At 37.7% G+C, this 22,722-nt stretch overlaps 5 protein-coding genes across 9 annotated transcripts; 1 reads left to right on the top strand and 4 right to left on the bottom strand.

Moving 5' to 3' along the window:
- Positions 1-1,666: 1,666 nt before the first annotated feature.
- On the bottom strand, positions 1,667-11,435 carry LOC121783611 (histone acetyltransferase HAC1-like). 4 transcript variants are annotated; one of them, XM_042181735.1, is made up of 17 exons: positions 11,211-11,435; positions 9,971-10,291; positions 9,430-9,541; positions 8,982-9,294; positions 8,386-8,904; positions 6,487-8,318; positions 5,824-6,120; positions 5,459-5,737; positions 4,977-5,105; positions 4,418-4,618; positions 4,191-4,333; positions 3,783-4,095; positions 3,460-3,599; positions 3,172-3,250; positions 2,676-3,065; positions 2,255-2,472; positions 1,667-2,177 (listed from the first exon to the last, which is right to left on the bottom strand). In XM_042181735.1, exons 2-17 carry the CDS (start codon positions 10,156-10,158, stop codon positions 2,066-2,068), a joined length of 5,265 nt encoding a protein of 1,754 aa, XP_042037669.1. In that variant the 5' UTR covers positions 10,159-10,291; positions 11,211-11,435; the 3' UTR covers positions 1,667-2,065. The 4 variants fall into 4 exon arrangements, with proteins under 4 accessions (XP_042037669.1, XP_042037673.1, XP_042037670.1 ...); XM_042181739.1 differs by having other exon boundaries at positions 8,458-8,904; XM_042181736.1 differs by having other exon boundaries at positions 9,003-9,294.
- A 3,549-nt stretch (positions 11,436-14,984) lies between these two features.
- LOC121785026 (protein-tyrosine-phosphatase IBR5-like) lies at positions 14,985-18,333 on the top strand. The gene is made up of 5 exons (XM_042183354.1): positions 14,985-15,394; positions 16,646-16,745; positions 17,262-17,319; positions 17,458-17,564; positions 17,804-18,333. Exons 1-5 carry the CDS (start codon positions 15,158-15,160, stop codon positions 18,112-18,114), a joined length of 813 nt encoding a protein of 270 aa, XP_042039288.1. The 5' UTR covers positions 14,985-15,157; the 3' UTR covers positions 18,115-18,333.
- Positions 18,334-18,432: 99 nt separating this feature from the next.
- On the bottom strand, positions 18,433-21,094 carry LOC121784126 (DNA-dependent metalloprotease WSS1 homolog 2-like). The gene is made up of 10 exons (XM_042182310.1): positions 21,083-21,094; positions 20,944-21,024; positions 20,662-20,748; positions 20,422-20,517; positions 20,264-20,317; positions 19,932-20,162; positions 19,289-19,861; positions 19,152-19,200; positions 19,039-19,078; positions 18,433-18,768 (listed from the first exon to the last, which is right to left on the bottom strand). The coding sequence occupies exons 1-7, from the start codon at positions 21,092-21,094 to the stop codon at positions 19,790-19,792; spliced, it is 633 nt and encodes a 210-aa protein (XP_042038244.1). The 3' UTR covers positions 18,433-18,768; positions 19,039-19,078; positions 19,152-19,200; positions 19,289-19,789.
- On the bottom strand, positions 18,620-19,572 carry LOC121784127. The gene is made up of 4 exons (XM_042182311.1): positions 19,289-19,572; positions 19,152-19,200; positions 19,039-19,078; positions 18,620-18,768 (listed from the first exon to the last, which is right to left on the bottom strand). The coding sequence occupies exons 1-4, from the start codon at positions 19,570-19,572 to the stop codon at positions 18,620-18,622; spliced, it is 522 nt and encodes a 173-aa protein (XP_042038245.1).
- Positions 20,950-22,452, bottom strand: LOC121785027. Of its 2 annotated transcripts, none has more exons than XM_042183355.1 (3): positions 22,344-22,452; positions 21,642-21,863; positions 20,950-21,396 (listed from the first exon to the last, which is right to left on the bottom strand). In XM_042183355.1, exons 2-3 carry the CDS (start codon positions 21,858-21,860, stop codon positions 21,142-21,144), a joined length of 474 nt encoding a protein of 157 aa, XP_042039289.1. In that variant the 5' UTR covers positions 21,861-21,863; positions 22,344-22,452; the 3' UTR covers positions 20,950-21,141. The 2 variants fall into 2 exon arrangements, with proteins under 2 accessions (XP_042039289.1, XP_042039290.1); XM_042183356.1 differs by lacking the exon at positions 22,344-22,452 and adding an exon at positions 22,038-22,325.
- Positions 22,453-22,722: the final 270 nt, after the last annotated feature.

Genomic DNA, 22,722 nt, shown 5'->3' with positions numbered 1-22,722 from the left:
TCCGACAACTTGTGAAGAGTACGCCCCGGCCGTACGAACTACCAGCCGGATGAAACCCTCGTCTTGGCGAGGTGTTGGGTGGATATATCGGAGGACCGGATATTCGCGAACAACCAAAGGCAGCTCGCGTACTAGGAGCGCATCGCTGAGCGCTACAATGAGGCGAAGCCGCCGAGCGCGTACAAGCGCCAACGGAAGCAGCTCTGCAAGCACTGGGATCAGGTGAAGAAGCAAGTCAACCTGTTCGCGGCGGAGTACGAGAAGTACTCGAGGGATCAGGGAAGTGGCGAGAGCTTGAGCGACGTGCGCGATAGAACGTTGTTGTCGTACCAGTCCATGTACGACGACTTCAAGCATTTCAACATCTAGGCACTTCAAGGCGGGATTCTGTACACCGGTGCGGCGAAGAGGACGAAGACCACCGACACTGGTGGTTAGACTACCAGCTAAAGCGGAACTCGTCCGGTGGACCTCAACCAGACGTGCACGGAGGAAGAGACTTCCGGCACACCGATGTCCTCCCGGCGGCGTCCCATAGGCGTCAAGGCTGCGAAGAACAAAGGGAAGGCGAAGGCGACATCCTCCTCGCCCCCCTATCGCCGATCCCGACCCCGACCCCGGTGACACTTGCCTACGCGGATTTAGCAACGGCTTCGACGGCACGAACGTTGTTGGATACGCACAATGCCCTTATGAAGTGTACGAATCCGGCCAGAGCCGAATTCCTCCAGAGGTTGATCGATAAGTTGAGCCGGAAGTTGGGGCTTTTGTAGCATAGTCAATTTTTTTATTTCTAACCCGTGTAACGTTTTTTATAATCAATGAATTTTTTGCCGTTCTTAGTTAATCGTTGTGTTTTTTCTAAGTTTGCATTTATATATTTGGAAACATTTAAATTAATTAACAAAATAATAGTAAAATGCTTAGGACGCTCCACTGCAGGTGGAATAGGAGGAAGATAAAATACTGACGTGACGGTGCATAGAGCGGGCTTTAGGGCGCCCCACTGTGGAGGCCCTAAGAACCATCACATTGATCTGAAGGGTCAAGTTGGAAGCCACTTTGACTGGGGCTGGGCTGATTGTGTGGAGGCAGATGCATCAGAAAAATTACAGAGAAAAATAGTGAGAATAAGATTGAAGTTTGACAATTTGATATGAAATGGGTGATATCAAAAAACGATTTTTTTTACAAAAATAATAATAAATCAGCCACCCCACACCCTTGGTCACCATGCATTGACCGGCCGATAGAAAAAACAGAATATTAAAAATAGTAGAGTATAAATTTAATTAATTTTTTGCATTGAAATGCAAAAAAATAATTTGGGTTGCTGTTATTACAGCAATTCCAACACTAGGCTTTTTTTTAGGAAATCGAAATTTAATCAATTTCTCAATGAAATGAAAATTTAGCCAAAGCAGCATCATTCATTCAAAATATAGATATAGATTGAAATAAACCGAAATTAAACAATGTCATGGTAAAACAGAAAAAAAAATGTAAGATAGTGATGCGCACTTTGCAATTCCTAAGAAAGTGTTTGTGATTACAATATTTTTTTAAATAGTTAACCCCTTATTACCAAGACAAATCCAACTCTCTCTCAACCACACACTCTTAAAAGTGAAAATTAAATATATCTGCAATCACAAATGGAGGAGGATGAAGAAATCAATATACATATATATAATAAACTATGGTGAAAAACTGAGAATTTCTCTTGTTTCTTTGCAAGTTGGAATCTTATACATATCAAAACAGCTATGTTACACTCGGCCATCAAATGATGATAGCAAAACAGATGAAAGTACAACAAAATCAATGAATAACTTATCAACTCTCCTAACTTACAAACTTCCCTAGCAACCTTACCAGGACAAGTTATGAACAAAAAATATTGAGCTTCGTTGTCATCGGAGAACGCAGGTTGGTCATGCGGTGAGAAACACAGATTTCATCTTCTTTAAAGTCGAATAAAACAGTTATATCAACATCAAATTACCTCTATGCAAGAGCTTTTTTCCCCTTTGAAATGCTGCCAATATATGTACCTTGTTGGGCATCAAGAACTGCCACCGACCTCTGTGGCCCGTTGCCTCATCATTTCCATCACAGCAGCCCTTCGTCGAGAATCGGACTGCTGCTGCAACCTTCTCATGTGCTCATTCAAGTCTCTGCATAAGTATGTTAGTATGAATGTGGGTTTTATGATGATGTGTGAAAATGAAAGAATAGTGAGGCATGAGTTTACCTGCAACGTGGCACACTGCATTTTGATTCTTTGCATGCCCGTGAGTGAAGCTGAAGGAGATACCACATTTTCTTGCATAGAACACAACCTCCTGAAGCACGTATCTTGCAGCTCATACCGTGTCGGAAGAGTCCCTTCACCTTGCGACAGTTTGGATATTGGCAGTGTAGCGTACGGCATTGAGAGGCGTGCACCAAGAGCTCGAGCATTTTTCTCAACTGCAAGTTCAAACATTAAGGATTACATTACTTCCTGTAAAGCACCAAACAAATAACCACAGCATAAAAAGAGAAGCAACTTCACTTGATTTTCGTTGCAACTGTTTAAGCAATTTTGATAGTATTTAGATAACACTTAGTTATACCATTTCCAATCTAGTAGTGCATCTCATTTACGTTGTTATGATTACTAGCATTAGTACCTGTGTCACTCTCATCTGGCGGGCCTCTTTGTTCTGTGCATCACGGTCATTAGACGGATGATTTGTCAATACGTGAGGATGATTGATTCCCCCATCCTTCGAGTAACACGCATTGCATACATCATATTCGGGGCATGTCTCGCAGCGCCAACCTTGTCCGGTTTCAATGTCAAGGTTACATACATTACATGTTGTCACAAAAGCTGGAGCAGTCGGATTATGGAGGTGATAGAGGACCATCATCGACGAATGCTTAGCTCGGCGAAGGGTATCATACTGATAATGGTTTCCTTGACAAAGACTAAGGAAAGCCTGTCTGGTGTCAAAGAATTCACTCTCAAGAATCTCATCTTTGTCTTTAGTATCATCTGGAACACCGTTGATTTCCACCTACCGATCCATGAATTGCTTAGTTAAAATGTTAAGTATCTGAATAAACAGAGTAAGATAAGTGCAGAAGAGGAAACGTACTCCCATGTAACGATAAGGGACTTACAGGATATAGTGAATGCTTGTCCTTCTGATTGATTGGGTGTCTCTCTCTGTCGTCACGCTTTCTTTCCACATCATAGCACCTGAAGTGAAAAAGATACGTTCACTTCGATGAATTAACCGGCTGGATTCACATCATGATTAGTGTACCCTAAATCCATTAGCTCTCATAGATTGAAAAATTATGATTTCCACCGTGGATGATTCCAAAACAAAATTATAGTATTATTCACAGCAAGCAGTAATTAATCTCTCAATTGGCAAAGCGAGACAGAGGCGAAAAATTCCTCACCTGTCACAAAGCTGAAAATTCTTGCACTGTCTGCAAGCCCAACTTTTTCCCGAGTACATCAGAATGCAGCAATGTGAGCATGAGGGCTGCAAGTGAACCATGATAAAGTCTTCCTTCATTGTAAGTATTGTCTCGCCCAGCTGCGGAAAGAAAGTTAGTAAGAAGAACTAGAAGAAACAAGCAAGACTTACACTTCAATAGGCGTTAGCCAAAAAAAGGTTGTTTCGTCATAAACAACAAAAATAACAATAACATAAAAGACATACTATATGCTAAAATTTAATAATAGCATTTGTTGATAAAAAAGAAGCAGTTGACATTACTTTATGCATTAACATCAAATCCTTCGATGCATTGCCAGATAGATCTGTTTGGCCAGATGCTTTGAGAGATCTTTTGGTAATGGTCTTTTTTAAAGGTCCTCTTTTATGCTGTTTTCTCCCATCCTCATCTTGTTGCAATTGGAATATGATGTCCTCTGCAGCACCAGGCCAATAATCTCCATCGAAGTATGGCAACCTAGCTGCAGTTACCTTTGCTCTACATTCAGCAGTGGTGACAAAGAAATGATCATACAGATTAGTAAGTTCGACAACAATATTTTCCTTTGCAGCTTTCCTCAACATGGCTAGATACCTGAAACCAAAATAAGATTCAAGGGTGTGTATTAGGCTATGAGCAAACAACCCAAGACTACAGTCTCCTCATAACCATAAAAGTATCGAACTAACCACTCCCGAAGTTTATCAGATTTTGGAGTCTTCTGAATTTCTGGATGGCAATACAAAATGTAGTCTTCTCCCTTCAAAGGGGGGCAAGCCCAAATATAGCAGCTAGTAAAACCACGCTTCTTACAATAATCCAAGTATCCAATCTGAAAAAAAGAAGACAATATACTTGGTAACTGAATGCAAACAACAACTTTGTATTGCAAAATAACGAATATCTAGAAGCTTGCCAGAATTTCATGGTACACATATGTTCGAAGAGCCTCTCCACTCAATGCCTTGACATCTGGCCTGAAATACTTAACAGAGTCCAAGTAAGAAAGGTAGACCCTGCGGTGATTGGGTTGTTGACATTCTGATCCAAATTCTTGAACATACATGCCAAACAGGCATACTTCAACACCTTCTATCTTTTGAAATAATAATATAACCTGGAGCATAGAAACGGAAGTGTTAATAATTACAGATGTCACATAAATCAAATACTACCAGTTAACATTACCTTCGTTTGCTACACGCAAAATAGCACACTAATCTAAGTTAGCATATAAGGATTCCATCAAATCAAAGCAATAATAGTAACCTGTTTAGTTTGGGCATATTTTAGAGCTGTCTTTCAATTAAAAATGACAATCTCTTGTATGCCCGGGTGAACGTTTTATAATGATAAATTATTAAAACTGGACGCTCTGCCAATTTTTGATTGCTTTTAATGTACTAGATGAACAAAACAAGGTACTGAAACTCTTGTATTGGGTAATTCCCAATAAATACATGTATATATCCCACCTTAGACTTATACGGGTACTCCATTGGATAATTTTCCTCCTGGAAAATTTCAAGAAATCTTGGTTTAACTTCCAACTTCTTGTCCACTGATGACACCACTCTAACAACAAGTGATTCTGCTCCTGGGACCTGGAAAAGTAATAACAATAACATATTAACTGGAATCACAAAAAACTTGGAAAATTATTTTTTATATTTAGATTCAAGTCAAATAGTTTATTTTCCACTGAAGGAAATTGATATTCAGTTCAGCATACTCTTAACATCTTCTCGCATCATAATTTGAAATTGGAGATATTTGTTAACCCATGTAAGCTTAATGGAGAATATGTGAGGTTTCAAACTAGGTGTATCACATGCACATATCTCAGACAACTTATAACAAATCTCAATATTCAGATAAACACATTATTAGCAAACAACTCATCATGTCCATAGGAGTGGAAACAGAAACGCAAAAAACATAAGCAAAATCAGATCACCTCATCATAACTTTTTCCTTGAGCCCTTGCTCTATCCTGCCTTTCTTGCTTCAGCTTTGCAAACAATCGCTGCTCCATATGATCACTCAAAATTGTTCTAGGCAAATCTTTTGCTCCTAGAACAGCACTCTGTGGTAATGGCACCCGTTCTCCTCTTTCAACTTCTTCCACATAACAATTTGGACAAGTATATTCAGCTTGTCCGCCATCATTTCTTTTACCATTGAATAATGCACAGATCTGGTGCTGCCAAGCTTCACATTTGTCACATTGAACCCACTGCATATAGTACATTTCAGTAACACATTGAAAATTTACTAAGTCATGGTCAAAACAGAACATGTGGTCGAGAAGATATGACATACCCATTCTTCAGTTTCCTCGTCATTTTTCTTTTTCTCCATCCTTGCTTTTGGAATAGGAGTTCCATCAGCCACTATGGTGTCCCCACGGGTCTCATTATAGCATAAAATGCAAAAGAAATGACGAGTATCACCAGCTCCAATGGTATAATACATATTATTCCTTTTGACCCGGGCACCACAGGGTGTACAATATATAGGGGGTGGTTCAAAGGCAAGCTTCTCAACTGCGCACAACTGGCAAGAATTTTCACTCATTGAATGCTCCATTGCCTGGTTCTTTTCTGCTTTTGCTTTGCTCTATGAACAAAAGGTGAAACGTATTTCAGCACAGTGATGAATAAGGGTTAAGTTTCATAAGATGTAAAGGCAAAATGTACCAAGTTCAGCTGAAGACACCACATATTTGTAAAATCTTTTTTCCAATGCCAAAATATTGAAATCATATTAAAAGGTTGAATACAAACAGAAACAAAAGAAGAAAGTAAGGGTAGCGAACAACCACATAAATTAACAAAAAATATGCTTCCACATGTAAATGATAATCAGGTGCATATAAAGGACACAAACATCCATGTAGCATGTCTGCAGAAATCTTATCAATAAGAAAAAGAACGCAATTATAGGCCTCGTAAAGTAGACATGACAGAAGAGTACTAAACTGACCTGGCCAACCCAACGTCTAAGACCTGCAATATGCTGCCGGACTTGCTCAGGAGTGAACAACTCTGTCAATGATACTCCCTTGATTTTTGGCTTCCCGGACTTGGATGTACTCTCAGAAGGTAACGGTGGATTTTCCATCTTAGGTAGTCCCATCTCCTTTTCACTCTTAACAATCTCAAGTGTACCATATCCAATAGGATTTTTCAATGCAGTAGTATCCCCTTCAGGTTTTGGGGGCTTTTGGACATACTTATCGTCTGAGTTATCCCCTTTCATTTCGATGTTCTTGGAACTCAACTGTCCAAGACTTCCAGGAATTTCCACTTTTACTTGAGTACTTTCATGCTCCATAGGAATGTGAGGATCATGATACTGTTCAGGATGCTGTGAGTCCTGAATGGGAGATTCATTTACTGCAAAAGACAGTGCAGCGGGAGTTCCAGTTTCAGAGACTACAGGCTGCGGGACTTGTTCAATTTTCATGCGTTTAATGGAAGGATGTATGTCTTCAGGAGTTTCATGCATCACAGGACTCATCTTAGGCATTGACATTCCACTAATTTCAGCAGCATCGCATGATTTACTGGAACCATTGACAGAGTTAGCCTGCCGAGAATTGATCTCAGCACGAGCAAGTGCCTTCATTTGTGCCTGTTGCACATAACTCTTCACAGGAACACAGACAGGACAGCTTACATCACGACAGCGTCTATGATGATTGAGTAAAACTCTAGTAGCACAACAACGTGGATACGGACACTGAAATACATTGCAATATTCCATATGTTTTAATAACTTTTGAACTGTCAAGCAGTTAGACTCTTGGCATTTGCCTTCTGGAGCAGGACATCGACGAGCATGCCGCAAAAACAAGAGCCATCGCTGTTGGTTCTTGAACTGTCGTTCACGATTAAGGTTATTAGATCGGCGTGTACCGTTGCTCGTGCTGGGAGGTTCAGCTGATCGAAAAGCATCCGATTGACCAATTACTGATCCTTCAGATGATAAATTATTTAATTGAGCTACATCTTGGCCTACTAATCTATGCTGGAATTCATCTTGCACATTTTGGTCCTGTGAGAGTCTTCCAGATACATGAGACACATCTTGAGAATTGGAATACCACTGACCATGCAAGGCTGCATCTGGTTGAACTCCACCAGGAGGACCACCAAAATCACTTTCTGAATTAGAAATCTGTGGTGGAAGCAAAAACTGTTGCATCTGATCAGAAGATTGACTGAGTGACGAAGTCATATCCTGTGGACCAGATTGGTTGGACAGCATCTGACCTCTAGATCGGTCTTCCATAGAGTTATGTTGGAATTGATTGTGTATATCAGAGAAACCGAAGGGGTCAGAGCCTCGTGATTGCATACTTCCATCACGATTCTCTGACCCATGCCCTGGCTTTGCCTCGGAAACTGTATTTGTCGAAAGGTGAGGTTGAGTAAAAGGTTCATTCTTTACCGCAAGCTGGTTCTGAGTTAGCCTTTGTTGGACCTGATTCTGGACAAGGTGCTGGCGCTGAAATTGATGAGACTGCTGCTGTAATTGTTGGTGTTGATGAGGCTGCGCAAGATTTTCTCTAATTGAATACTGTGGCTGAAAATTCATTTTCTCCGATTGATCAATTGGCTGAGACACTGTTGTCGTCGGTTGTTGCACAGAGTGTACATGTGACTGACTATTAATCATCATAGGAGAGTTTGTCGTTGGCATTGACTGGATGGACACACCATTCAAGCTCTGATTATTTATCATTGATCCAACTGATGAATACAAGTCTCCCGACCCTGAGGCCTCAGAAGCACTAATTCCATATCCATCACCTATCACACAAAATACCTTGCAGTGAGAACAAAACCTAAGAGCTCAATTGAAATAAAGTTTCCATACCCTGCATTGCTGGTTGCTGCTGTTGATCAAAATTTTGATGCATGGGCTTGTTGGAGTTTCCATACACTGTACCTGATAAGTAGCCCTCCGTTGTTCCAGGTCCATTCATCATGGACATATTGTTACCCATCATGCCCAGCCCTCCATTTAAGGGCCCATTTGATAGTCCATAAGACTTCTGCTGCAGTGTCGATCTGATTCCACCACCCATGTGACCGCCAATATTATGTAGGATACGACTGTTTTGACCAATACTGCGCTGCTTTTGCTGCATAGGCTGTGATGGCATAGAAGATTCACCAGCTTGAAATGTACCAACATTATTGGATGACTCCATATTCATGAACGACTGGTTATTAGCATTGCTATTCACTTCACTCGTGTTGGAGTTATTGAATCCAGGAGTAGGCATCATTTGACTGGCCATCCTCTGAGAACCCATGGATGTCACCATGCTATTTCCCCCAGAATTGACAGAGAAAGCAGAGGATGACTGTTGATATCCACCAGAAAGAGCTCCTAAAAGAAATAACGTGTGAGATAAAAGTGGATGGTCAAGTCAAGACTAATGCCATAGATCAGAATACAAAAAGTACCATCAGATGAACTAAAAGTACCACCACGAACATGGCTAGAAGACCCATTTCCATGCATCATGTAGTTCCCAGAATTGACACCGTTTGGTCCAACCGCATTGGAGTTACTGTTAACCATAGGTGAGCTATCTACAGACTGAGTCCCCTTTATGTTAGAACTTCCACTTTGTTGCAATCCAGGAGTTGGAATCATTGTACCAATAGAAGGAGACGAACTAGTATGAGAGAACTGCTGGCTGTGATTACTCATAGGCAGTCGTTTGATCAGAATATGGAGACGGCTTTCCAAAGTTGCTAGGTTCAAGTACTCATCCTGACACAATCCGCAGGAAAATGAATCTTAGTTCTACTTAGATACACCTGAAAACACTTTAACACATTTTTTTCACAAGAAACAATGGTGCAGTATAAGAATAATGTCATTAGAGAAGAATAGCATGCAACACACCGTTGTCATGGCACTCTTAAACAAAGCCTCTTCTAAGCGTTTAACTAAATCGATCATCTTCTTACGGGAAACCTCATGAGACTGTTGACGCCGCTGCATAAGAAATTCCCATCTGCAAAAGAGCAAAGCATTAACTTAGTATCTCGGGGAAAGTATAGCAGCACGTATACAAAGTGATATATAGCGCTTAATTCATGCGAAACATGGAATCTTTCCAAGAAGCTTGTCTTCCATTACAAGTTAGCAAGTGCAGAAGTTTATCAGGCTAATATTTTTTAGAATGCCTTGTTTTGGATAAGTCTAAGGCAGACATGTATCTGACAGCTCATCTATTGTCAAAAATCAATAGAATGTGATCGACTACCTGGAATTAAATACTGCATTCTTAAAAACACATTTCCAAGAAGTAGCTTTACATATTTTGTATTTCCAAAAATTCAAAATCATGTAACCTGACATTGAGAAAGCATAAACTAGTTCCCTGTAGCAATCATAAAACATGGAAGTATTTCTATAATAGATAAAATAATGAAATTCTTACATCTTTTCTTGCATATATCTGCGTATTTTCACATATTCAGGATCTGTATTCTGAATACCGCGGATTATACTCTGATTTTGAATCTGGTTGGGCATAGGATTGCCATTTTGCTGTGGTAGCCCAGGCAACATGGTACCAGCTTGGTTCGGTACCTGCCCTGGGAACTGCCCAGAATGGTGCGTTTGCATGTTCACAGTTTATTTGGCTCAACATATATGTAGTCAGAGTTCCATATAGAAACCATTAATAACTAGTTGGATGCCTGCAGCTATAAATAGTCAAAGTTCCACTGATCGACAGAATCCAATCTGACCAGAGTTCCTGTAAAATGAAACCGTTAAGAACTTCAGAAAGAAAGGGTATCAAGCTATCAACTGAGATTTCAAAAATATATACTCCCTCCGTCCCACAATTAGAGTCACATTTTGCCATTTTGGTCCGTCCCACAATAGGAGTCACACTTCACTTTTACCATAAATGGTAAGTAGGTCCACATTCCACTAACTCACTTCACTCACATTCTATTATAAAACCAATATAAAACAGTGGACTTCATATTCCACTAACTTTTCCAACCCACTATTCTTTACATTTCTTAAAACTCGTGCCCACACCAAATGTGACTCCTATTGTGGGACAGAGGGAGTAACAAAGTTCAGCATGCACACATGATGCAATCCCATTGCATGCAGGGAGCTATTCGTGTACTTGTGTAGCAAATCACAAACTTAATCTTGAGTCCTGAAGTTTCTATGCAACATTTAATTCACATAGTTTCAAGGGTCACACTATTTAGAACATCAACTAGGATATTATCACTTCAAACAAAAGTTATGATGGAAGCATCCCAGTAAATGCGATGCATCTTGGTGGTGGCACAAGTGAAAAGTCTGAAGCCCCTTAAGTCCAATAACGAAAAAAACTCAATCTTCAACTGATAGATACATGCCGGGGGACAATCTTAAGCATAACATAAACATTAAACAAGATTAGTACCAATTGCTTGACCAGCATCAAGCCACAACTAAATCAATAGCTAATAGCATCATAAAAATAGTCAAATGAAGCATCCCAATCAAATTCCCAGGCTCAAATAGATCGCATAGAGCCGGCAAAGCTAAACGCGACATCCAGCTAGGGCTTAATCAAATGTGGGGGAATTCGAATTCGAGCATCAAGTTTGATAAAAAACAACATCAATTGACAGATGAATCCAACAAATTGTCAAAAATCAACTAACCCAGTGAAAATCAATGACGGCGAGCAAAAACGCAATCGCGACAAGCAGAGGGTGAGGCAAGCAATCAATTACGCAAACAAGCAATTCAATGGCCAGCAGAAGATGGCGGCGCCGAGTGGGTTGAACGGCGTCGTTCGTTGTCGCGGTGGAGTTGATTTAGGGAGGAAATGGATTGATTTAGGCGATGGGCATTTTCGTTAATTGTTTCTTTAGTGGACGGCAATTTCTACAATTTCATCAATTTAGTCCCAATATTAAAACTAATTATTTTCTAATTGACACCATTACTTTTACTGTATATTGAGTTAGTCCGTATTTATAAGGTGTAATGTCAATTTAGCCCGTAACCCGTGGGCTGGCCCGAATAGCCCGCCAAATTTATAGGGTGAGGGCTGAAAATTTTCAACCCGATAAAATTACAGCCCGATTAGCCCGCAACCCGTTAGGGCCAGACCCGAAAACCTGATGGGCTGGGCCGGAAACCCGATAAAATTTCTATTGTTCTATTTATTTGACTCTAATTCGACACTTCATTGATTATTTTATAATATAGATTACTGAAAAAATAACTTTCCATTTTATATATTAAATATATAAATTATATATTAAGTTTTTATTAATATAATAATAGATAAATGAATTAAAAACTTCAAATTCACTAAAAAATATATTTAAATTTTTAAACATGCTTTAAAATTTCTTGATGTTTATGTTTTATTTTGCATAAATCTCAAATATTAGTATTTGATCATATTTATGTTTGAGTTTAAGCATATATCTCAAATTTATCATAATTAAATATTTTACATTTTAAAATTTTAACTAATTTCCACCATTATTTATTGGATTGATCGCATGTTAATTTTATTGGTAGCAACCCGATTAACCCGATGAGCTAGCCCGAAACCCGAGCTTTTAGGTTTAGGGTTGAACTTTTATAACCCGGAAAAATCACAACCCGATTAGCCTGCACCCGATTGACCCGCAACCCGAAATTATGAGATTTACTATTTCAGTATGAAGATATAAACTTTATTTTGTGCATAGTATCTAAAATTCTGAAATTTATTATATCTTAACTTTACTTTGGACATAGTATCTAAATTTTGAAATTATGTGATAGCCATTACTATTACAATTAATTTCAAAATTATTACTATATCGATATGATATAGGGGTCCATTTCAAACTATCATTGAGAAAAATATGATTGTGAGTGTGAATTCTATTAGAGGAATACTAGTAGGAATTCCTACTAAGACCATACCAATTATATAATCGATATGATCGTTGTTATAGATTTCTTATTACAGTTTCTATGATTTAACAAATTGAATTTGATGCATATACAAACATCATACTTACTATTTTAAGTTTATCATCAAGCTAAAATATGGGAGTTATTTTAGTCATTATAGTATTTAATTAATTTTGTTTGCATCCCGGCAAAATCTATCTATCTAGTAGTATAAAATTACATAGTATACTAGTAACTGTAAAGTTATCATGACACTACTATAAATCTATTGTCATAGTTATAATATTAAGAGTGAACTTCAAAATTAGTCCATAAAAAATGAGATTTGCACCTTTTTTTAGTTCCTAAAATAGGAAAAATCACATTTAATGGCCTTGACACGTTTGATATACACCAACTAACTATTTTTAGTTATAACTATTTCATCATTACATTGTTTTTTCAATAGTTATTAATGTAATACTCCCTCCGTCCCACTATAGGAGTCCCGGTTTACCATTTTTGGGTATCCCATTTTATGAGTCTCGGTTGGAATATTACATAAATAATATTAGGCTCCACATTCCACTAACATTTTTCCACTCACATTTTATTATAAAAATGTAGGACACATGTTCCACTATTTTTTTTCACCAACTTTCTTTTACATTTCTTAAAACTCTTGTCGAATTCAACTGGGACTCCTAAAATGGGACGGAGGGAGTAGTTAATCCACTAATGACATTTTGACTTTTAACAAGATAAATTTGACATATAACAGGATAAATTTGATACTATATTTTCTTGTTTTCTTAATTCCCACATGAATCTTGTCAAAAGTTAAGACGTTATCACTCACTAGTGAGCTAAGTATTTGCATTAAATAATTGTTAAAAAAGCATTGTAATGATTAAAAAATTGACATTATTAACTTCATCAATGATAATTGTATAAAAATAAAAATGAAATGAATAAAATAACTTACACACACTTCACAGCTTCAGCCTTCAGGTCTTACAAACGTAATTTTTTTTATTTAAAAACCCAAAAAGTGTAAATCTCTAAACAATTTTGAAGTTTATTACTCCCCCTCTGTCCCACTATAAGTGAGATGTTTTTTTCGGCAGTTAATTTGTGAAGATGATACTAAACGCTAGAAAATAAAGTAAGAAAAAGAATAATATTGAAGAGAGTAGTATCTACATTACTTTCTTACTTACTTTACTTTCTATCCACTTTAACTATTTAGTATATCATTTTTGCAAACACTAACGGCTGAAAAGAAACGCCTCACTTATAGTGAGACGGCGAGAGTATAATTAATCAATAAAGTTATCTTATTCATTACATGTTGACCATATTATCATTTTTATGAAAATCCAAAAATTAGTAAAATTAAAATAACCTAATATAATGAGCAAAATTTTAGAATTATAAATAATCCTTATCTATTGATTTGAATTAAACTGATTGTTATATGTACAAAAATTTAGTCCCTATAAATACTAGAATTATGTCAAAATTTGTGATTTTATGGACGAATAATATCTCTATATATAGTTTTATATTTACTTATAAAAAATAATCACAATTTTATATTTTGGATATTTTATCAAATTAGTCTCTATTTATTTATAGTAATTTTTTTCTTTCTAAGACGCGTTCCATTTACATAGACAATACTTCATTTATTTATTTTTAGGAAAATTGTCCTGTAAAGTCATGAACTTTTAAAATAGTTTGATTTTTCCGATGAACTGTAAATGTTGCATGAAAAGTCATGAACTTTATCGGACTATGTAAATTTCTCATCCGACCCGACTCGATAGATTTTCGACACAAACTTACGCTACGTGGCACGCCTGAGGTGTGACTTGGCAAATGACAAATTTAGGGTTCAATTCGAATTGCGGAATTAATGCTACTTTTTTGCTGAATTCGATTTATGGAACTCGATTTGTATGTTTTCATTTGTGCTACTTGTATGTTTGAGATAAGTTTGGGGTCAGAAATTGTAAAGATAGAAGAGAAACAATCAAAATTAGTGGAGCTGCCAAGTCACATCTCCGGCGCACCACGCAAGGACGGATCCAATGTATTGGCAGGTGGGACATATGCCCCACCTCAAATTTTTCAACATACATATACATATCTATATTTTTTGCTAATTTACTCCATTCATTCACTAATTGCCCCTTCTTAAATTCTTCAAAAATATTCTCCATATATATTTTTGCCCCTCTTGAGATTATTTTCTGGCTCCGTCCCTGGCGCCACGTAGAATAAGTTTGTGTCAGAAATCTATCTGGTCGGATGAGAAATTTACATAGTCCCATAAAGTTCATGGCTTTTCATGCAACATTTAAACCTTACGGAAAAAACCAACCAAATTTGAAATTTCATGATTTTATAGACAATTTACCGTTTATTTTTTCTCTCTCATTTAGTACCAGTATTTTATTAATATTGCTATTTAAACTAACTTCTTTTGTATTTAAGTTTATTTTTTGTGAATAAGAAAGTTAATATTCAAGCAAACCCCGTTACTATATCACTGTTGGAGAATATTCAGTTCTCCTGAATCAACCGCTATTTGTAGAGAAGATCAATCAATTCAGCCATCCAAATCTCAAAATCAACGATTCAATAAATCTCAAAATCAATTATTCAATCCAGTGACGGGTGCATTCGGTCAGCAGCAGTTGGGACTATGAGGAAGAGGGAGAGAGAAAATCCCTGCGCGATTTGCGGCCACTACCACAAGTTCGAGGAGGGCGAGGTCTGCGGCATCTGCGGCCACCGTATGCCCGCCGGCGCCGATAAATCCGCCGCCCACGTCAGCGCCTTCCCCTCCGAGATCCTGTCCGAGTTCCTCTATTTAGGCAGCTTCGACAATGCTGCCCGCAGCGAGCTTCTCAAGTCCCAGGGCATTTCCTGTATTCTCAATGTGAGCTGATTTTAATCGATCACGAATTCTCAATTCTGGAATTTGATTTTTTGCTCGTTATTGATGGTTGATTTAATTAGGTTTCCGATTCGGATTGAGTATTTGCACTCGATTTGTGTTGTGTAATTGAATGTGCAGATGAAACCAATTGTTTTGGTTGAATTAGGATTTTATGGAGTCATGATAATTGAATCTCCTAGTTTTATCGACTGTCTTGAATTTCAAAATTTTGTGGAAACAATTACTATGAGAAAGTATTGTTATACTTAGTTGTGTACTCTGTGTTTGTGGAGTAGTAATGGTGTATATGTTGTTTTCTTGTAATGCTTATAGTAATGAAGCTGGGAGTGAGGGTTTTACCTCACTCGGGTGGAGTGGAAGCTCGTCTTTGTCTATAATTAACTTGTAGATTGAGTGGTGGCTCGTCCGATCCATTCCTTTTTATACTTGTGAAACTGATAGACAAGTGGATGATTGGTGTTAGTATGGTTTACACAGCATATAACTCAGACGAGCTTCTAAATTAGAATCTCAATTGTTCAAATTCTCTCTTTATTGATTGTCTATTGTCATTGGGAGGATACTCAATAAAACGTGTTGGATTTGCAAGTATCTCGATCTGAGACTATTTAGGACACCTATGAACGCATCAAGAGGTGGAAAGCTAGAAGTGTAGAAATCTATCTTCAATTGTTGGAAGTCTTATCTTCAAATGATAGAAGCTATAAGTCTTATCTTTATTTTATTAGCCTTTTGAGAGTTCTAATCCTATAAATATAAGTCCCTTTATATGTTGAATCTTTAGTTTAATTTAAGGACTAATTACTGTAGAGCCTTGTAAGAAGATTGTTCATCAATATTGTTTCAGTTCATTGCATTTCGTTTTGCATCCATTTTCTGTTCTTACTATTCCTTCCAGTTCCCTCGCCTCTTTTGTATGTACTCTTAACAACGTAATTACTCTATTAACTACTTTCCACTCTTATGATTGGAGATGACATGATGAGCAAGTTAGTTTTTCCTTAAAAGCATGGGCTCTTTCATACACAATTTTCAACATTATAAGTAGTTTTCATTATTACCATTAAAGAGAACAGTCTGTTTCTTTCTAGTTGCTTGAATTTGATAGTCTCAATTCAGTTAGTATTTTCAATATGCTGAACTTTAACATACATTTTCTGTGTGCTATTCGATCATATGGTAAAAATTAGCTTTTCATTCTTTTTGAAGATACTATTTTCTGTGGTGCAGACTGTCCCTGCTTGTCAGAATTTGTACAGGAACACTTTTACCTATCACTGTCTACAGTATGATCAAAAATTGCCATTTGAAGATGCAATTCAGTTTCTGGGTAAGTTTACCTGACTAAGAGCAATGATTCTGCTCAAAGGGATCATAAGAAGTAGAAATATCAATTTTAGGATACTAATGATGACTTAATTAAGATGTAGCATAATCGGAGTTCCAACTGTATGTAAATTCTCTAGAAATTAAATGGTCCGGTGAGATACCATTCACAATGCGTGTCAGTGTATTTTTTATTTTCACTGAAAGATTAAGAAACATAGGGCATCTCGAGTTTTTTGATGTTTGTTGCTATGCAGAAACGAAGTTGTGAATTCCTATTATGAGTTTCCATATTCTGCAATCTCGTTGGTCTCTTAACCAAAATATGCCTTTTCAGTTTCTTATCCTTCATTCTGCCCTCGTAATCCACTTCTTGTTTTGATCCCTATGATTTAACTCTCTTGAAGCTACAAATTTTGCACAATTCACTTATTCTTTTTTTCGCATCTGCCATTGCTCCATAGCATTTGTATACATTCTATAATTTGATTGAGTCATCACAGTTAACATGTTTATGCAGAGCAATGCGAAAAAGAGAGGGCTCGTGTTCTTGTGCACTGCATGACTGGTAAAAGCAGGTGAACTTATCATCGCAATAACGATGTTATTTCGCCTTAATTTCCTCATGCATATATCAATTGCTCTTGCACTTAATAGTATTTTGAGTGGAGATTATAGTCGAGATTCCTATGAACGTGACATAATATATTCGACAGGTCTCCTGCCATAGTAATGGCTTTCTTGATGAAAAGCAAAGGCTGGAAACTCTCACAGAGCTATCAATGGGTGAAAGAACGCCGGCCTTCGGTCGAACTACATCCAGGTTTTGGTCACACCTTTCTTGATGAGCTTGTATTAGCTTCAATCATCTCTAATATATAAATATTTTTTTTTATCAAAATTAAAGATTAATATCAAATAATTGGATAAGAAAAGCTACGGTTCTTCAAGAAATACGATCATGGTTTGTGCTTGGGATCTCACATGTATATATATATATCTATTATGTTGACCCACACAACCTCGTTTCATCTAACGTGTTCAAGCTCCGATTAAATGTAGCTGTGCACCAACAACTCCAGGAATTCGAGCAGAAACTGTTTGACTCAATACAAGATAGTGCTGCGGGCATGTCTTCTTTAAGCTTTGGCGTTTCAAGGGGAAATGATACACCATTAGCCCCAGCAGCAGCTCCAGTTTTCACAAACACTAGCAGTGCGTCGGTTTTCGCCTGTCCCTCACTCAACGTGCCATCTCAAGAATTCACCTTCGGAGCAGGCCTAACTCCAGAAGCCACACCACATAACTCTGGTGTCACAACCAGCACCGCCAATATCCCTGCTGTCAACGACATTTCCATGGATGGTTCTTGACTGGTTGGGTTCAAATCACACGTTGCTCACGAGAAGTAGGGTTTTATAGCGAAGGTGGGATGGTGAAGTGATGATTTTCAGCACTCTAGCCTTTGATGAACTCATTGGAACCTAGCCACCCGTCTGTCTCTCTTGTGAAAATCCATATAGATGAGAATTTCTTGGTGTTGAATTTTATTTGTTTTTTGTTTTATTTAATAAAATACGTTGCTTTCTAAATTCATATATTGGTCCTGTTGTTACAGATATGACTGATCAGCTAATGAATTAGTAATATCTGAAAATGAAGTGAATTTATTTACCTGCACAGTTATCGCGTACGAAATGAATGTTTACATTTTATTTCGAATTCAGTTCATATTATACATAAATGGCTCTTGCAAACCACTTGAATGGTGATGCTATTACAGTAGTAAAAATGTAAATATTATAAACAACAAATCCTGCAACACCAAACCATTCTCAGTGTGTCTGTATATGGACGAGATGAACCCCGTTCCTGCAGCTACAAAATGCATGTCTCGAGGGATGATTTGGCAAGCCACAACAAGCCTCGATCGTTTCTTTGGAGCACAAAATAAGGTTCAGTGTTCCCTGATTCGACGACGATGGCTTGTTCATGGAAGCCGATCAGTTTGAGTGTTTCCATAGCAGCTGCAGGGCAAATAATCTACTATTAATAGGGCACTTAATTTGACATAGAAAGGAGAATATACTGTAGTAATTTCATTATCTTGAATTCCCCTTTACAAACTTAATCCACTAAAGGAGTGTTTAGCTTGTGTGATAAGATGATCAAAAGAGTTCAAAATTAATCAATCCATCAAAGTGATTGATAGTTTAACCTATATATATTATCTCTGTCTATCTTATTACAAGAAGATGGAGAATAGAAGTCGACCGGGATTACGGGTAAAATCATACCTTTGTAAGTAACAATATTTCTTTGGATTAATGGATTAGCCTGCAACATTTAATCGGAAATATTAGTTTAGAAATAGGTGTAGGATCTAGTGGACTAACTGCAGGTAACATACCTTTCTGAGTTTTCTGAACTTCACATCATTCGGGTATTCCATTGCGTTACTGCAAGCAATGAAAGAGAACATCCCTCATTCCTTTTTCAATGTCTGATTACATAAAATAAGTTGATGTTAAGACAAACTAGGCATACCTGACTATCTTGATTAAAGTTTGTAGAACCCTTTCAGTTACCGAGGGCATAGCTTCATTTTTTAATGACTGCACAGCACTTTGAAGACGATCACAAAACTCGGTAACAGGGTCTTGAATCATCCACAGCTCAGGATCATCAAGATCAGGTTCAGTGATGTGGCTTCTTATTGCCAACCCACTGGAATCGGGCTCTGTTTTAATCTCTTCTGGATGAGAATTGCTTGGACGTGCTTCACCAGGAGTCCCACTTGCATGATTTGGTAACTCTGAAGTCAAGTCCATCTGAATCGGCCCAGCGTTTTGATCTCTTGGTTGATTTGGGTCTGCTTCAGCACTATCAAGTTCAGGTTCTAGTATAGCGAGCCTTTTGTCAAAATCTCCATCAAGGCTGGATTCAATGGGACTAGTCCCGGAATCATTGGGATTATTAGATTGTTCATCTCAGGCAGACTCAAGGTGGTCTCGCCCTGATCCCGTGTAAGGCTCAAGTTGCATGTAATCATTCTCCATCACAGCCATCTGGATTAGGTTTAGACTCATTTGGAATGTCGTTGATATTTGGATCAGGTGCCTGCAAAACCATCTGTTAGCTGAGATCTCTTTCTTTATTTGAAATCAATATCTAGAGTGCCATCACATACCACAGATGACCCTGAAAGAGGAGTGGATGTGTCAGCCAAACGAGCAAAAGCTGCATACGCTGAAGCAGCACGAGCAGTAGGAAGAACAGAAACTCGGCCTCCAAGCTTGTGTGATGAAACTACATTACTGCCGGGGTCAAACTCCTCATCATACTGTTTGGAAGGGGTACCTCCAGTAAGAGTGTGACCCCTTGATTTAGTCCAATCGAGAGTAATAGCTTCTTTGTTAAGCTGTTGCACCAGATATACATCAAATGAGCCGTTCAAGCACTATATGCAAGAATCGGTATGCAATAGGGATTGAAGAAAAGCAAAATCTATTCTCTCCATACCTGTGAATCCAGAGCAAGGAAATTTGAATCATGCTCGGAAAATACCATATGTGCCTAAAAGAATACACATGCCCAATAATTAGCTTTTTGTAAGTAGTAGCTGTAGAACGTAGAGGAACACAATGAAGAAGACGTGTATATAGGAAATGAGAACGTACTAGCTCATGCAAAAGAGTCTTCTTAATTTTTTCATATTTCCTGAAACCCTTGAGGTCATCAGTTCGAAGTCTGAGTGAGATCTCTTCTCCATGATTCTATGAATTCACACACAAAGAGTTCCAAAAAGACATGGTCAATTGTCAATTGATTCGTGATACATGAAGTTCGAGGATAACTGAGGGGAGCAGAATTTTAAGCAGCCACAATAGAATAAATCAACCTCTAATGACAAACGTTACCTTGTTGAAACCAAGGATGCACTCAGGACTGATTCCAACATAACCTTCAGGTGCCATCTCAGTCAAAATTCCCACCCGCCAACGATGCTTTAAGAAGGAAATTTCAAAAACATTTCATCACAATTAAGATAATTTCTAAGTTACAAAAAAGAGAGGGTGAAAAAGAGTATGAAACAAGAAACACAAATCTGTTATCCCACTATATGGGGTTGGCCATATAGATTATATTTAACAATCACTATGCATTACTACAAGCCAACAGTAAAACTACATGTAAGGTACCTTATTCATAATTGCAACAATTCCTGGATCTGAAGCAAGCTTATGCAGCAGTTCTAGTGCCTTCGATGCAGGAGGGTTCAACTGCAATTATCCAGAAAACATCAGTTAGCTAATATGGATTTCAAATCCTAGTTAATGCATCATTTACCATTACCTAAAACACGGCTCTCCACGTAAATTAGAAAAGTTCAAAACTGATTAGCAGACACGAATATTGATTATTGAGTACTGAAAAACATAACAAAATATTCCAGTAAGGCTAAGTGTTCGAAAATCACAAAAGATATAATTTCCTTGAGGAAGTTTCAGTGAGTTATATGATCTTCGGGAAATTCTGTGCTTCAATCTCCTTTCTTCTTCATCAAACCCAGCTATCCTCAGGTCTACCTTTGCCTTTTGTAGGACTTCATCAACCTCACCTTTGGGCACTCCCATCATTCTAATAGCTTTTCCCTAAAACATAAGGTAGAGAAGCCGTAGTCGATAATTCAAAGACAGGTTCAGGTAAAAGTCGAGCAATTATATATACTAATGGATACGAAAAAAGATGCAATAAAATTGACAAAAACCGTATTAACAGCTAATGAGACTGCATTCACATTTATGATCCCTTCAACACTTTGAAAGGTAGCATTGCTTTTCATTCCAATCCCAGGGAACATTGTTAAACAAAACAAGCTAAAGAGTGGTCTGTGCACCTTAAGAATTGATGCTGTTTCCAAGCTCATCCGAGACCAAGAATGTTCATCAGAAAAAGGATACAGCAGCTTTGAGTTTTTCTCAACCGGAACGAGCAGCGTGACTTCTCGCAGCTTATCACCTAACTCCTTAAGAGTGGCGCCTTGATTCATCTCAACAACAAACTTTTGTCCCCTCCAAACAACTGAGAAGCTTTGCAAATCCTGCTGCTTCTCCATATTCTGGTCATATAAATCGAATTGAAAGAAGAAAATGCTCAGGATTTGTGTTACTACCACCAAACACCCTAAAACTCTCAATATCCACAATAGATTCAACAAATGCTAAATTCACAGCTACGTATTGGGATAAATCAATCTGACAAATTTTAACTCGCTATTAATTCATGAATATACCTAATTATTTCCATCCAATCTACAGAAACCAGTCGAAATTCACAGTTCATTAAAATCTCATATTACAACTTAATGAAAACGGAAAAATTCAGTCAATTGATTGTTCGAGAGGCGGTAAGACTCTCCAAACTTTAAATTGAGCGGAATTTCAGCTGAAGCGGAACATGATCAGAAGTCCTCCGACTATAATTTTAATTCAGCACAACCAAATAGGACGGAAACTTCTAGATCACTTTTTCACACCATAAGTACAATAATTTTAGAAAAAAATGCTATCAAAGAAGAAGGAAATTCGAGATAATTCACCTGAATTCTGGTGTTTTTGATGATGTCTTCTTTCTCAAGACAGTGTAAATGAATTTAGCCAAAATTATGAATGAATTTGTTATATATACACGGCGCCTGGGGGAAGCGGGTGGCGTAATTTAGCTTGACCGGCAGAGAAACTGCTAACATAAGCGGTTGGCGCATAGTTACGTATCTGCTGACGTATTGAATGGTCATTATATTAATCCATCCCACTGAATATGAAACATTTATTTTAAAACATTTTTTTTCTAACACAATATTTTACCAAGTGTTCTTTCTATTTATACTACCTTCGTCCTTTAAAAATAACAACTTTTAAATAACATATATTTTAATAAATAATTAATAAAATAAAAGATAAACTCTCCATTCTATA

The sequence above is a fragment of the Salvia splendens genome, chromosome 21, assembly GCF_004379255.2.
Source record: "Salvia splendens isolate huo1 chromosome 21, SspV2, whole genome shotgun sequence".
NCBI classification, from domain to species: Eukaryota; Viridiplantae; Streptophyta; class Magnoliopsida; order Lamiales; family Lamiaceae; genus Salvia; species Salvia splendens.
Note: the sequence above shows the minus strand (reverse complement) of the source record. Positions and strands in the feature narration are given on the sequence as shown.